Below are 17,564 nucleotides of genomic sequence, written 5' to 3' on the forward strand. Positions count from 1 at the left end.
TGATGAGCAGGGAAACCAGAGTGCCCAGAAAAAACCTGCTTTCGTGAGTCAAGTGTCTATGCTTGAGATGCGAATCTGAAAAGGAAACATCCGATTATTACGTATGTGCTAAACATTATTAATATAATTGAATGAAGAGATTTACATTTGCTATGTAGAAAGTGAGTCTATTAGGATTGAAAATGAACTTGTTTGGCTGTTTTTATTTTGGATTTTACGGTAGTGTTTTTGGGCTAGAGTGTTAATGCAATCCTAAATGAGAGGTAGGTGAGTGAGGTTGTTGACAATTTTGGGGGCTGCAAATTAAACCTTGTGGTACCCTTGCTTTTAGCAGAAATGATTATGGATGTAATGTTATTCACTTTATCTTTGGTGGTTATGCTTGGGAGAAAAGTAGTTAACCATATAATTATGGGAATTGGTATCTTATATCTAAACAGTTTGGAACCTTATGGAGTCACTATACACAGTCAAAGGCTTGTTTGACATTTAAGAAAGTAGTGGGCATATTAAATTATTAATGTTTTGACTCAGTTAATCTAACTAGATGGTCTGTGGTCTGTCTTTGTTATCTACTGGTATTTTGGGTACTGGTGAGAATATTTTTGTTTTCGAAGAAGTGATATAAAAGCTACACCATTTTTTAAGTAGTAACAGACAAGTTATACCATGTTTTTAAGTGGTAACAGACAAGTTATACCATGTTTTTAAGCAGTAATAGACAAGTTATACCATGTTTTTAAGCAGTAATAGACAAGTTATACCATTTTTTAAGTAGTAACAGACAAGTTATACCATGTTTTTAAGTAGTAACAGACAAGTTATACCATGTTTTTAAGCAGTAATAGACAAGTTATACCATGTTTTTAAGCAGTAATAGACAAGTTATACCATGTTTTTAAGTAGTAACAGACAAGTTATACCATGTTTTTAAGCAGTAATAGACAAGTTATACCATGTTTTTAAGCAGTAATAGACAAGTTGTACCATGTTTTTAAGTAGTAGCAGACAAGTTATACTATGTTTTTAAGTAGTAACAGACAAGTTATACAATGTTTTCAAGTAGTAATAGACAAGTTATACCATGTTTTCAAGTAGTAGCAGACAAGTTATACCATGTTTTTAAGTTGTAATAGACAAGTTGTACCATGTTTTCAAGTAGTAATAGACAAGTTATATCATGTTTTTAAGTTGTAATAGACAAGTTATATCATGTTGTCAAGTAGTAGCAGACAAGTTATACCATGTTTTCAAGTAGTAGCAGACAAGTTATACCATGTTTTTAAGTTGTAATAGACAAGTTGTACCATGTTTTCAAGTAGTAATAGACAAGTTATATCATGTTTTTAAGTAGTAACAGACAAGTTATACCATGTTTTTAAGCAGTAATAGACAAGTTGTACCATGTTTTTAAGCAGTAATAGACAAGTTATACCATGTTTTTAAGCAGTAATAGACAAGTTATACCATTTTTTAAGTAGTAACAGACAAGTTATACCATGTTTTTAAGTAGTAACAGACAAGTTATACCATGTTTTTAAGCAGTAATAGACAAGTTATACCATGTTTTTAAGCAGTAATAGACAAGTTATACCATTTTTTAAGTAGTAACAGACAAGTTATACCATGTTTTTAAGTAGTAACAGACAAGTTATACCATGTTTTTAAGCAGTAATAGACAAGTTATACCATGTTTTTAAGTAGTAGCAGACAAGTTATACCATGTTTTCAAGTAGTAGCAGACAAGTTATACCATGTTTTTAAGTTGTAATAGACAAGTTGTACCATGTTTTCAAGTAGTAATAGACAAGTTATATCATGTTTTTAAGCAGTAATAGACAAGTTGTACCATGTTTTTAAGCAGTAATAGACAAGTTGTACCATGTTTTTAAGTAGTAGCAGACAAGTTATACTATGTTTTTAAGTTGTAATAGACAAGTTGTACCATGTTTTCAAGTAGTAATAGACAAGTTATATCATGTTTTTAAGTTGTAATAGACAAGTTATATCATGTTGTCAAGTAGTAGCAGACAAGTTATACCATGTTTTTAAGTTGTAATAGACAAGTTGTACCATGTTTTCAAGTAGTAATAGACAAGTTATATCATGTTTTTAAGTTGTAATAGACAAGTTATATCATGTTGTCAAGTAGTAGCAGACAAGTTATACCATGTTTTCAAGTAGTAGCAGACAAGTTATACTATGTTTTTAAGTTGTAATAGACAAGTTGTACCATGTTTTCAAGTAGTAATAGACAAGTTATATCATGTTTTTAAGTTGTAATAGACAAGTTATATCATGTTGTCAAGTAGTAGCAGACAAGTTATACCATGTTTTCAAGTAGTAGCAGACAAGTTATACTATGTTTTCAAGTTGTAATAGACAAGTTATACCATGTTTTCAAGTAGTAATAGACAAGTTATATCATGTTTTCAAGTAGTAATAGACAAGTTATATCATGTTTTCAAGTAGTAATAGACAAGTTATATCATGTTTTCAAGTAGTAATAGACAAGTTATATCATATTGTCAAGTAGTAGCAGACAAGTTATATCATGTTGTCAAGTAGTAGCAGACAAGTTATACTATGTTTTTAAGTTGTAATAGACAAGTTATATCATGTTGTCAAGTGGTAGCAGACAAGTTATACTATGTTTTTAAGTTGTAATAGACAAGTTATATCGTGTTGTCAAGTAGTAATAGACAAGTTATATCATGTTGTCAAGTAGTAGCAGACAAGTTATACTATGTTTTTAAGTTGTAATAGACAAGTTATATCGTGTTGTCAAGTAGTAGCAGACAAGTTATACTATGTTTTTAAGTTGTAATAGACAAGTTATATCATATTTTTAAGTTGTAATAGAGAAGTTATACCATGCTTTCAAGTAGTAGCAGACAAGTTATACTATGTTTTTAAGTTGTAATAGACAAGTTATATCGTGTTGTCAAGTAGTAGCAGACAAGTTATACTATGTTTTTAAGTTGTAATAGACAAGTTATATCATATTTTTAAGTTGTAATAGACAAGTTATACCAAGTTATATTATGTTTTCAAGTAGTAATAGACAAGTTATATCATGTTTTCAAGTAGTAATAGACAAGTTATATCATGTTTTCAAGTAGTAATAGACAAGTTATATCATATTGTCAAGTAGTAGCAGACAAGTTATATCATGTTGTCAAGTAGTAGCAGACAAGTTATACTATGTTTTTAAGTTGTAATAGACAAGTTATATCATGTTGTCAAGTGGTAGCAGACAAGTTATACTATGTTTTTAAGTTGTAATAGACAAGTTATATCGTGTTGTCAAGTAGTAATAGACAAGTTATATCATGTTGTCAAGTAGTAGCAGACAAGTTATACTATGTTTTTAAGTTGTAATAGACAAGTTATATCGTGTTGTCAAGTAGTAGCAGACAAGTTATACTATGTTTTTAAGTTGTAATAGACAAGTTATATCATATTTTTAAGTTGTAATAGACAAGTTATACCATGCTTTCAAGTAGTAGCAGACAAGTTATACCATATTTTCAAGTAGTAATAGACAAGTTATATCATATTTTTGAGTTGTAATAGACAAGTTACACCATGTTTTCAAGTAGTAATAGACAAGTTATACCATGTTTTCAAGTAGTAATAGACAAGTTATACTATGTTTTTAAGTTGTAATAGACAAGTTATACCATGTTTTCAAGTAGTAATAGACAAGTTATACCATGTTTTTGAGTAGTAATAGACAAGTTATATCATGTTGTCAAGTAGTAGCAGACAAGTTATACTATGTTTTTAAGTTGTAATAGACAAGTTATACCATGTTTTCAAGTAGTAATAGACAAGTTATACCATGTTTTTAAGTAGTAGCAGACAAGTTATACTGTGTTTTTAAGTTGTAATAGACAAGTTATACCATGTTTTCAAGTAGTAATAGACAAATTATACTATGTTTTTAAGTAGTAATAGACAAGTTATACCATGTTTTCAAGTAGTAATAGACAAGTTATAGCATGTTTTTAAGTAGTAATACACAATATTAATTTTTGTGTAGGTATAAGAATTTCTAAGTAGTACTTCTGATAACGGGATGTATTTCTATCACGTTTTTATTCTGCTTGCAACATTTGATACATAAATGTTTTGATTATGATATGTTTATTACCTTTATTATTTCTGTTGATTTTAAAGTATAATTTATTTTTTATGTAAAAGATGTTGATACAAGTCTTTCCATTTTCTTCACTTAGGTGCTATCCAACCCTGAGTTTTTGGCTGAAGGATCAGCTGTCAGTGACCTCTTAAATCCTGATAGAATCTTGATTGGAGGAGATCAAACATCAGAAGGCCACAAAGCTATTGAGAAATTGTGTTGGGTTTATAAACACTGGATTCCAGAAAAGAAGATAATCACAATGAACACTTGGTCATCAGAATTGTCCAAACTGGTATGTGATATATTCATGATTCAGTGAAATAATACTTCATGTACAAGGGTCATGTGGTTTAGAAGACATATTTGAAGCCCAGTGTGGCCATGTGGTTAGAGCATTCGATTCACAGTCTGAGGGTCACAGGTTTGAATTCCCATCCCACCAAACAAGCTTGCCCTTTCAGCCATGGGGTGGTTATAATGTTGTGTTCAATCCCACTATTTGCTGGTTAAAGAGAAGCCCAAGAGGTAGTGGTGGTGATGTTGACTAGCTGCCTTCCCTCTAGTCTTACACTGCTAAACTAGGGATACTTAGCACAGATAACCTTCATACAAAATTCAACACAAGAAGTGTTTCTCTGAGTGTTACCAAGTGGTTAATCCAGTTACTGGCAAAGAAAATTTAATTTCTCACTTTGGGACTGCAGTTGATGCATTATATAAGTGATAGTTAAATCTCACTATTTTGTCTGACAAAAGTAACTCAAGAATTGGTGGTGGATGGTGTTGATCAGCTGCTTTCCCTCTTGTCTGTCTCTTCAAAATTATGGATGACTAATCCAGATAACCCTTGTGTAACTTTGTATGAACTCCAGCAAACAAACAATAAATTCAGAAGAGTCCAGATAGATTTTAAAAAACAAACACTCACTTTTTCCAGAAATGTATTTACTGCTACACATCTAATACAAATGTATCACCATTCTGTATTTGTAGTTATAAGCTCATGGTCCTAAGAAATACAAACAAGTGATAAACCATGACATCTTATGTATAACCATGGCTTTCATAATTTTCGAAATTTGTATTAATATTCTTTTATTTAAATTCATAGTTGAACTCTTACTTAATATAATGATGTTTAGAAAAATTAGAACTGATGTTAAGGGCACACATAAATAAACCATCATCAGGGGTGAAATTAATAAAACAGTTGTTTATAAGGACAGAGTGAATAAAGATTTTTAAGCTGATATTGAAATTACATGTAAAACCTGGTAAGTAGAGGTATTTAAACTGGTTATAAAGTTATATATAAAAACGTGGTAATATAGGTGTTGAAACTCATCTTGAAGTTAGGTATCAAAATCTTCGTGAGTGAAGGTTTTCAAATTTATTGTAACAGTGTACATGCACACACAGTTAAAAGTGATGTGTGATTATGCTTCTTTAAGAAAGTATGTTGGATTTAAACACATGCTTAAAAGTCATGTGTATACATGTGATTTAACCCTATCATGTTTGTTGACTCACATTCAAAATGGTATTGAACTACTATTCTACGAATGTGTGTCCATAAGTTTGGTTTCAAACTGTAGATTATAATTAAAATTTTAGTATTATACCTTAGTTAATTAATTTGGAAGTAAATATTAAAAAGCACACACATTGATTTTTGTGTCTTACAGTATGTTGAATGCAGTATTGGCTTAATTTTTTTAAATAAAAAACAAAGTCTATAGTTACTTATGAATCAGGAACCCAAATTAGTGATATTGAGAAGCTAGAGTCTAAAATAAGAACCTCCTGTCTTTTCTATTTTCTGAGATATTATTACATTTACTGAATCAAACACACTGGCATCACCCACTTCTTTCCATTTTTAGAAATATTTTCTTCTGTATACCTACTTATGTCGAAAGCTCAGAATGCCCCCCCTAGTGACTGGAAATTGAGATATATAATTCTTATTTTATTTATTCAACATATGTATACATATGAATTTTTTTTTATTCAATTCACAATATCACACCACTTTGCTTCCTATTGAGAGTTTTGCCTCTCCATGGAATAACTTCTGTGGACACCCATGCATTAACACTGTCAATTTCCTTCATAATCTTAAACACCTCAATTAAATCCCATCTTACTTGACTTTTTCAAAAGAATTTCAACTCATCATATGACAACCCCTTCATCCCAGGCACCATTATAGTAACCATACTCTTAACCCTTTCTGACAATTCAATATCCTTTCTAAGATAAGGATCTCAAGACTGGTAACAATACTCTAAATGTGACCTAACCAGCAACCTTTTCAGTGAAATTATGACCTATTCAGACTTGTATTCAATATTTCTGTGTACACAACCTAAAATCCTGTTTAACCTACCACTGGAAACAGCACACTGCTTGGATTGCTTAAGAAACTGATAAGTCATTACTTCAAGGTCCCCTTCTTTCATGTTAAGGTTATTCCAATCCAAATTATACATATAATTCCAATAATGAATACCTACATGCATTATATTACATTTATTATAATTAATACCCATCTCTCATTTATTTACCTAACTCAATAAATGATTAAATCCTTTTGTAAATCAGTAGCATCTTCTTCAGACCTTTATATCACCTGGAAATTTAAGCAATTTATTAACCATTCCTTCATCTTCTTCATTGATGTAAATCAAAAACAACAGAAGTCCCAATACTGAGCCCTGAGGTACTTCACTTGTAACATTAATCAATTCCTTGGCAGTAATTTAGATGTAAAAGTTATTAAAGCTTAAAAAAATAAGAGGGATAATTGGACTCAACTAATGAGAGGTGTTCAGAAACTGAAGTTTCTTTTCACCCCAAACATGAAATCAGAGGTGTTCATAAATGGAAGTTTCTCTTCACCCCAAACATGAAATCAGAGGTGTTGAGAAACTGGAGTTTCTCTTCACCCCAAACATGAAATAAGAGGTGTTCAGAAACTGAAGTTTCTCTTCACCCCAAACATGAAATCAGAGGTGTTCGGAAACTGGAGTTTCTCTTCACCCCAAACATGAAATCAGAGGTGTTCGGAAACTGGAGTTTCTCTTCACCCCAAACATGAAATCAAAGGTGTTCAGAAACTGGAGTTTCTCTTCACCCCAAACATGAAATCAGAGGTGTTCAGAAACTGGAGTTTCTCTTCACCCCAAACATGAAATCAGAGGTGTTCAGAAACTGAAGTTTCTCTTCACCCCAAACATGAAATCAGGGATTTTCAGAAACTGGAGTTTCTCTTCACCCCAAACATGAAATCAGGGGTGTTCAGAAACTGGAGTTTCTCTTCACCCGAAACATGAAATAAGAGGTGTTCAGAAACTGAAGTTTCTCTTCACCCCAAACATGAAATCAGAGGTGTTCAGAAACTGGAGTTTCTCTTCACCCCAAACATGAAATCAGGGGTGTTCAGAAACTGGAGTTTCTCTTCACCCGAAACATGAAATCAGGGGTTATCAGAAACTGAAGTTTGTCTTCACCCCAAACATGAAATCAGGGGTGTTCAGAAACTGATATTTCACTTCACCCCAAACAAGAAAGAGGGTATAAATTGCCAAAAGAATTGTTAAAAACTATAATATGAAAATTGTGTCTGTTAACAAGAAATTTTCCACAGAGAAAAGCACTGGAAAAACAACAACATCAGAAACAAAAGCCACCATTGTCAAAGAAGGAGGAAGATCACTGGACCGTCTGGAATGTTTATGAACAAGCCAGGAACACATGGTATTCATTTAGCATATGTGAGGAGCAGAGAAGATCAACCACGTGTAGTTGTTTTGAAATAGGCAGGAATTTGTTGAGTTGGTTCACAGGTTTTATTAGTCTGTATATTGTGCAGGAGTGATGAAGTAGATTTTTGTAAAGTAGTTGAAAACTGTAGGTTGAAGAAAATTTGTGAAAGCATAGCAGTCATGATAAGGGTTCTAAATAATCTAATGTGACTATATGACATTCTTTAAGTGAAGTGATCAAATGGCCATTTTCAGGGAGCTGAGATTTATTGGTCTTACACCTCATTGAAATTAATTTTGGGGGAAGACTGGAGTGCCCAGAGAAAACCCACATTCATGAGTCAGCCATAACATTGACTGAACTCTATTTATAACAACCATCTGCTTTCTTCCATCCAGTCACTTTTATATTCTAATTGTTATCATATCCCCCACACCTAAAGATAATTTTTTTATATAAGCTTTTCTTTGCAGCATCTTGTCGAATGCTTTCTCAGAATCCAATTACATCAAATTTACACATTTACTTTCATCTACATAAGTAATAACCTTTAACCTTTTCAGAGTTTTTGTTGTGGTTAGTATCTGTTTTGACAGCCTATATGAAATACATTTTTAAAAAATTATAACAAACGAAATAAATTTATCTATCCTAGCAGGTTTTCATACATTAACAATCATGATTTCACACTTCCTTTCACTGAATTCTAATAATTTTCACACTTCCTTTTACTGAAAAGTAATAATGAACAGCCAGTAGATTTGCTAATGCATAAAAAATTATTTAACATTGGACAATTAAATTTGTTGGTGGAAAAATAAATAAATAAATATATTTTATATAGTTGTTTTTGATTACTTTTCCATACAAAAATTGGGACTTTTCCCACAAAAGAAGTCAAATTACGTGATCAAAGAATCTTGGAGGGTTTCCATAATACTTGTGATAGAACATAACAGTAACACTGACAATCAAGTATTTTGTTTTTGTGCAACGTGGAACAGATATGCCAAATGTAATGTGCATAAACACTAGTTCATAGTTCAAATTATAAGTAAAGAATGGTTATTTGTAGTATTTTATGGTTCTATTAATTTCTGGAATATTTGCAGGCAGCAAATGCATTTTTGGCACAAAGGATATCCAGTATCAATGCCATCTCTGCAATATGTGAGGCAACTGGTGCATGTGTATCAGAAGTGGCACATGCTGTGGGAACAGACTCCAGAATTGGTCCAAAATTTCTTGAAGCTAGTGTTGGTAAGTATGAAACAAATTGTAATATTGAGACTTCACTATTTCCAATCCAGTGACATTATATTGACAACCAAACTCTTTGATCACAGGGCTAGATAAATTGCATCTACTACTTAACGATTAAAGTAACCATGAGAGTAGTTAGCTTTAAAATTATTAGAATTTTTTAAATTAAAATTTTGCTCATGAATTTTTTGTTTTAGAATGTTGACTATCCAAGATGAAAAGTAATTTTGGTTTTAAGGTTGAAATTTTCTTTATCTGAAACTTTTCAAATTTTGTTTTGTTAATCTCTATAATCTTTCAAAAAGTATCAAACGTTTTTTCAGTTATATTTAATCTGTTACTTTTTCTGCCTTAACTCTATACTTTTGTATGGAGTTGGTCAATTTGACCTTGTAACCAACATAAAAAATTACTAAGTCTAAATAACAAATTTTCCTTCCAGAATGATGACAGATTGTAACAGGGAACCACAATTGTTTATTCTAAATAGCTTAAGTCTCATAACAGTGTATATCTATTTGTATTTATTAATTTTTTGTTTTGTTGATCTATGAACTGTATCTAAACTGTTTAAACTGTTGTAAATCATGAGGTGCATGTGCATCTTAACATTGTCAGATAGAATAATTCTGACCTTTACAAAGTGCAAATGTCTCATTCTTTTGTCTTAATGCTAACATATTACTATTTTGTAAAGTCCAGTAATGTTTTAGTTACCATACATTAAATGGGTGTATATTATTCCTATGTATAAATAAATAATTAAATTTCAGTTAATTTTTAAGACATAGAACAAGACAAAAAATGTGTAGAAAACAATATCTACTTTTTATGATGTTGATGTTTCTTTGTGCATGTTCATTATGTTCACTAAGCCTAGTCAAATTTTGCATGTGGAAGATGTTACAAAAAATAATTTTTGTATGTTTTATGTATGTATTTTGAATTAACAAACAATTATGAGTTATTAAACCAATACTGTAATTCATCAGGCTTCCTAATTAGGCTATATTTAGGACTAAAAAAACCTCATTCCCAATTAGAATATCACTTTGATCATCTCTCTTCAAACTCTTTAATGATTATTTTAATAATGAAAATTTCAGAAAGACTGACAGGATAATTTACTTACTTTGACAGGTGCTTTTGATTTTTATAAATATATAATTAAGAGAAGCAGGCATAAACAAACAGGTATTTTCAAATGTTATAGGGTTTTTAATATCATATTTCAGCAAATAAAAATGTTAGGAAGTTTTTATTTTGTGTTCTAGATTGTTAGTATTGGTAATTTGAGTTTTTAATTCAGTAGACTTTAAATGTTAGGACACCCACAAGACAGTCTGAGCAAAAGTAGGAGATGATGCACCATGTACCACCAAAAATATTAGATATTCAATAGTTTGCTCTTTATATTTACTGTTGAACTCCAGAATTAATGTATAATATTAAAATTTGAACTGAAAACTACAGTTTGATTCCAAATTTATTCATAAAATAATAATTTAATAAAATGTTTAATGTATGTACACAAGAAATGATGATGATGGAAATGATGAAATGATGGAAAAGGTTAATCCAGTGACATTATATTGACTGTTTAATTCAGTGGTATTATAATGAACATTCAATGCAATGGTATTATACTGATCACTTAATCCAGTGGTATTAAAATGACCACTTCTGATTTTTCATTCGTAAAACTTAGTAAATCACAAACTAAATCGTGTTGGGGCAAAGTAATCAGTTGGATTCTGTGTTTCAAATTACTTCTAAGGGTTTGTGATGAGAAAAGGAACAGCTTCTAAATTAATGACTTCAACAAAATGAAGAAACCATATCATCATAATATAGTGAGATTTTTGAAGCCATATCATCATGATGCTATTATATTACTCAAAGCCATATTGTGGTGAGTTTGTTATATTATTTGAAGGCCTGTGGTTGTGACACCTTGAAATAGTTAGATTATTTAAAAATACAATAAAAAAGGTGCCTCTGTCATAATAACTATAGGTTTAAGAATTTACAACCCATTTAAAAAATAAAAGTAGAAGACCACTCACATTTTAACTGCCCAAATTTATGGATCAAGTTCTTTACCACACCTACATTAATGGACATACGCATCCAGTTCTATTAACACACAATTCAGTACACTAGAAATTTTTAGTGGATAAAATTAGTAAAAAAATACCATAACTCTGTACTTCTTTCTAGCAGAAAATACAATTAGTGCCTGATATAGTCATGGAAATGTAAACATTGTTCTACACTGTTGTTGTGATATCCCTCAATTTTAATTCTTTCTTCACTATAAAACTTTTTTGGCTTGTTTATTGTCATCACTGCATATATATCCTGTGTCCTGTATGTAGGCTTTTGTCCTAATGCCTTCAAACTGTAAATATAGGTGTTCCTTACGTAAAGTGGGAATTTATGTTCATTAATAATTTTTGCTATAAATATAATATTTCTGAACTGTGTTCAATGTATTCTAGCTATGATTATAGCTTGGCAGCCAAAAACATTGTAGATCTTTAGCTATTGACATGGACTATTTCTAAATGTCTGAAAGATGTTTTTATAAAGAAGTTCCAACTATTAGTTTAGAATGAGAAAGTTGCATGTTTTCAGTTGTTTATTTCACATTTGACTGCAGGTTACAACCATCTTTACAGCGTAGATTCTTGCTACCAGTTGTGTAATGACTTAGGATGTTGATGTTGCTACTGTGATCATGTGTTTGAGGATATTGGCTGCTCTGATGACCACCCATTTTTTTCTGACTACTGTGAAACAGTAGTTATCTTTCTTATAAAAATAACTCCATGTAACACTGTTGAAAACTGTGTCAAAAATAAATCTCTATGCTGTTTACTAAGCTCATACTTTGTTAATTTCTTCAAGTGGATTCCATATACTAGTGACTTTTGTATGCCACATGACCAATGGATCTTGTAATATCTTGGATTGAGTTCCTGCAGCACAAAGTCCTGTCCAGTTGAATCTGGGTGGATTATGTCCTGCTGATGTACCAGAGTGTTACCGTGTCTCAAACTCATTTGCTTCAACAGCCTCATTTTATATCATCTTTCTCTCATGCCATCTTCCCTACTCACTGGGATGTTAACTTATTCCCATTAAATAGTGTTTATGGTACCCATTCCATGTATGTGTTCATTTTATATGGAAAGAGTGATCTTAGTCAGTTTAGTTTTTGCTCACAAGCTCAAAGTATATGCTCCATCAGGCTGAGAACTCCTAACATTAATGTTTATTGAATGTTAAACCTGCAGTTAGTTAGGACCTCTAATGCTTGTTGTGACAGTGGCAGACCTTAGGAGTGTGAGATTGGTATGCAATGGCCATTAATTTTTGTACCCCATAAAACTATTTGGATATAGATTTAAAAGACCTAAGTCACATGGCTCATTTAATGAAAAAAATAAAATGTCCATACTAAACATTAGTTATACATCATATAATGCCATATGGATTAAACTGTCCCCTGGTACACCATTATTAGTTTCTTACTGTCATGACCTTTCAAACTGGGCACCCATGTTTACATCTATAATAATTTCAGAAGTCTCCACCACTGGTTAGTAATTTTTTTAATACAAGCTTTATCAGAACTTTAAAAGTTAATATTGGTGAGTTTTGAAATATGTGCTACAATAAGATTATCATTGAGTGTGTTTTATTGTATGATCTGTCAGATATCCTTAGCTCTTTCTGTGAGTTACCCAAGGCTACCTAGAGCTCTCTATATGTCATGAAAAATTTGGGCAAGCCATTCCTCATATATTTTTAATTATTTGCCCAAACTTGTATGGTATTGTGTATTACAGTCACTGCTCGTTAGCTGGAATTGAAAATGCTATTTGTGGTGACCTCTATCAGAAACATGGGAGAAAAGCGTTTTTATTCCTTATTGTAGTTTTATTAAAATAATACATGTCTCATATAAATCCAGATACATGACATTTAATTGTAAAGTATGATTTGTACAGAAATATAATAACAGATCATAAAATAACTTTTGTTTCAATAATATATAAGTTATAGACTGTCAAAAAGTGAAATATAAAACTGACTTTTTTAAAGCCTTTTTGCAAACACAGCCTCACATAAAAGAGTTTAATAAAGTATTGGCATCTAACTTTGTGGTCTTCAGGATCAGTGATACTTAGATAGATTTTATGTGCCCTAATTTTAACTAAAGACAACAGCACAGACTGAAGAGTGACTGGCACACCTTTTTATTTCTAAGTGGATCAGTACATTGAGCTTGCCTTACCTCACCTGATTGGGAATGATACTTTTTATTTGCTGGAGATCCAAGTTTGAATCTTTATAAAAACCACAAAATTTTCTCAACACTTTCATCTGTAGATGCATTATAAGTGTGACAGTCAATCTCTTAGCATGGATGGTAGGGTTATACCTTTTTTGTGTTCAGTTGTTCAGAACTAGTGACTGTAACATATAACCTAATAGCTATGCTATTTTATAATGCATGTATTTTTATTGTGCTTTTTTATTACATTTTTTAAGAATTCTCAGCTATTTTGTCATATTTACAATTCTTACATTAAGGATATAATGCAGCATTGGTTAACAGATGGAAACCTTTTTTTGCTATGGTCATTATTAATTGTTTTTGTTTCAGGTTTTGGAGGAAGTTGTTTTCAGAAAGATGTTCTTAACCTTGTGTATTTGTGTGAGTGTTTGAATCTTCCTGAGGTGGCCAATTACTGGTACCAGGTAATGTGGATCGAAGTACTTTCAACTCCAGTTGTTTATTGTCATAAAATAATTAGTGCAGTTTTGTGGATGCAGAATAGTCTTTAAGGTTTAAAGTGTTTTGTTACCTTTCCCCAATGTATTGGTACTTTGTTGTAAGGTTATATATACACACACACACATTTAATATATGCTGTTTGATCAACACCCAAAACACATAAAAATGCTTATTGAATTCATTCTTTAAAGTACTACAGAGACAATGTTATTGAACTATAAGAAGAGAAAATGTATATGATACAGCTTGTCCTAAATGGTGTTTTAGTTTTAACACCAGTAGACTTTTTTGTTATTATTAAGAGCTTTTGATTAAAACAATAAAAATCAAAATTTTGTAATCTAACTTGCATTCGTGATTCGTTTACAAATGTGATGGAAATATAATATATTAGAAAGTTTAAAAACTGTAGTGATTAGAGTGTTCTTTTGGTATTTTTTGCTATTCACAATGTTCAGTAGAATGTACTGTGTAATTTGGGCACTTTTACTGTTAATATTTCATACGATTTATTAGAGTGTACTGTGTTATCATAAATATTATTACATTACAAGTTACAGCTTTTAGTATAAAGCAGATTTGGTTTTAGTACAAGGTACAAAGTTTCAATCACTGCTACATTCATATGACTAAGCTGGGCATTAGGCACAAAGAACACCACATAATATTAGAAGAACAAAACTCAATTGCTGCTGTAGCATGAATCAGTATTTTTTTTGGATTGACTAACTAATTTAAATAGTTTTATTACTAGTTATAACTCTGTAAAATTAAACTTTTTTCCATGTTTTAATGTTAAATACTTTTCTAAAACTATATTTTTTTAACATTTTATGCATAGAAGTATTTCATAAAGCAATTTTGTTTACTTATTTTAAACATAAAATTATCTTTTGTGAAACTAAACTTTTTCACATGTTACAATGTTTTATATTAATAATAAACACCATTTGTATAGAAAGATATTTGGATGATATTTTAGTAGATGCAGTCCATTAATAGCACTTTTCAAGTAAAATTATACTTGTGTTACTTGTTTTGGGCATAAAAGTATTTTTGTATTGTTTCCTGTTAGTTTTATCATTTGTTGAGTTATTTCAAGTTATTTAGTGAAAATAAGGACATGTCAAGTCCATGTAATAATAGCAGATTTCTTTCTCAACATTTGCCACAGGCTGTTATCACTTGTACAGAATTGTAGACCTAAATTCAGAAATAATATTTCACTTTCAACAGAAATCTATTCATTAATTGTGTTATGACTGACATACACATAAATGTACTTGTATAATTTCATGTTTAACTGTTTGATTAACTGAATCTGAATATTAGCTAACATTAATTTGAATAGTTCTTTAACTTCTCAACTAGTGAATGAACTGCAAACTAACATAGTCAGTGCTTCACTGATTTTCATATTCATAGTATATTTATTTAAAAAGCTGCTTAATCAGTAATGTTCACAAACATTCTAGACATTTTAGGACTTCTATTTCTAAAGCTAGCATAAACATATTGTTAATAGCTGTTTCTAGCAAACAACTAAATTAAGACATTTAAGCATTGTAAAACTAAAATTTGTATATCTTGGGAATAATACTAGTTTGTTCTTATTTAAAAGAACTATTTCACATCAATTGATTTCAGTTTTGTGTCTGTAAACAGGTTATTGAAATGAACCAGTTTCAGAGGACTCGATTTGTTCGAAGGATTACTGAAAAACTATTCAATACTGTTACAGATAAAAAAATAACAATCTTTGGATTTGCATTCAAGAAGAATACTGCTGACACAAGGTATATCAGTACAAGACTTTTCTGTAGTGTTGAGCTTCACTTCTAAGTTAATGGAATAAAACATTTTCTCTGTTATAACTTGAATAAAATTCAAGGACAGTAAAGGAACTGTTAGTCCATCTCTGCCATGCCATCTATTAATCTAAACTAAATGTTTAAAAAAGTCGCATCTAACCATTATCGTTCAAATGTTTATGAAGCCTTCATTTAAAATCTCTTAAATAACTGCATTTACCTCATCTGAAAGTTGTCTGTTCCAAAGACAAACCACTCCTCTAAAACTAAAAATAAAATTGTCCTAACTGAAGATAACTCCTATGCTGGCAAAATTTATATTTGTGTCCCCTACTCCCTAGCTTTCTTACCGTTGATGCATCAACACTATCAATTCTCTTAACAGTCTTAAACACCTCAATCACATCCTGTGTAACTCTTCAAAGGAAACAATATCAGAGATCTTAATCATACTAAAACTTTTCCATCCCAGTAGTCCTACTCTGAACCCCTTTCAACAATTCAATGTATTTCAGAAGGTAAGGCTAAACATAATATTCCACGCATAGCCTAACCATGAACACTTGTACATGTGATGAAATTAATGTTTTTTATTTCACTTGTTTTACTTTATAATTTGGAATGATAGTTAAATAGCTTTTTCTGGTTTGATAGATTTAACCCACTTTTATTTTAGCATTAGTTATCTGAGGGTTGGTTAAATAAAATGTTTTGTTTGGAGACATATATCAACCTTTGGCAAATTCTTTTGTTGTTGGAATCTTGTTAAATTACACTGTTAGAAATAGAGTCTGAAATGTTAGAAATGAGAAATAATGTCTCATAAATACGCTGATATGTATTTTGTTGAACCAAGCATTATAACTTGTCATAACTGTATTATAGGTACCAACAACAGTCTAGTCAGGCAATCAGGATTATTAAGGCCATTTAATGCTTACAGCAGTCTATTATTAACCTATTTTGTTGTATGAGAGAATGTGTATTATGTGATTAATAAATATATAACATCTGTGTTTACATTAGATACTTACAGCAGTCTAGTATTAACCTGTTTTGTTGTATGAGAGAATGTGTATTATGTGATTAATAAATATATAACATCTGTGTTTACATTAGATACTTACAGCAGTCTAGTATTAACCTGTTTTGTTGTATGAGAGAATGTGTATTATGTGATTAATAAATATGTAACATTTATCTGTGTTTACATTAGAAACATTAAAATAATATGCTGCTTAATATATAAGTTTATGTTAATTGTTGTTCTAAGCAGTAGTGTAGACCTGTCTCGTATGGCACGATTTGTATCGTTAGCTGAAAGTTCTCCTATCTTGCATGTACTGCTGCTTTATGAGAGTATATTACTTCTGGTAATGATTTTCTTAATTTCTAAATAATTAGTAAACAGGGTAACCATATTCTGAGAGTTAACCATTCTTCCAGAGATCATCACTACTCATTTATGTTTTACTACTGTATTTCTGGTTTATCTTTTATATCACTGCATTTGTGGACATTTTTAATTCAAATTTGACATCAGCCATTTCAATCCCTATTTATGCCTGTCCATTTATTATAATTAAAAGTATGCAACTGTTTATTGTTTAAATATGAAAAACTTTGGTTTTTTGAAAGAGTCTAGTTCTAATTTTGGAAATTCTTTTCTTCCAAAATAATATGAATTGAACTACTGTGTAGTAGAGGGGGTTACATTTCTGTGCTCATTTGAATTGCTTCTTGAAGATTATTTTATGTTTTGTTTGTT

General features: G+C 30.7%; 1 protein-coding gene across 2 annotated transcripts in view; it reads left to right on the forward strand.

Moving 5' to 3' along the window:
- Positions 1-15,842, forward strand: part of LOC143230015 (UDP-glucose 6-dehydrogenase-like) — a 37,992-nt gene extending 22,150 nt beyond the window's left edge. For both annotated transcript variants that reach the window (XM_076462958.1, XM_076462959.1), the window contains exons 5-8: positions 4,242-4,439; positions 9,028-9,175; positions 13,854-13,948; positions 15,651-15,842. In XM_076462958.1, coding sequence (XP_076319073.1) covers positions 4,242-4,439; positions 9,028-9,175; positions 13,854-13,948; positions 15,651-15,827 — 618 coding nt within the window. In that variant the 3' untranslated portion in view covers positions 15,828-15,842. The remainder of the gene's footprint in view (positions 1-4,241; positions 4,440-9,027; positions 9,176-13,853; positions 13,949-15,650) is intronic.
- Positions 15,843-17,564: the final 1,722 nt, after the last annotated feature.

The sequence above is a fragment of the Tachypleus tridentatus genome, chromosome 10, assembly GCF_004210375.1.
Source record: "Tachypleus tridentatus isolate NWPU-2018 chromosome 10, ASM421037v1, whole genome shotgun sequence".
Lineage (NCBI taxonomy): Eukaryota > Metazoa > Arthropoda > Merostomata > Xiphosura > Limulidae > Tachypleus > Tachypleus tridentatus.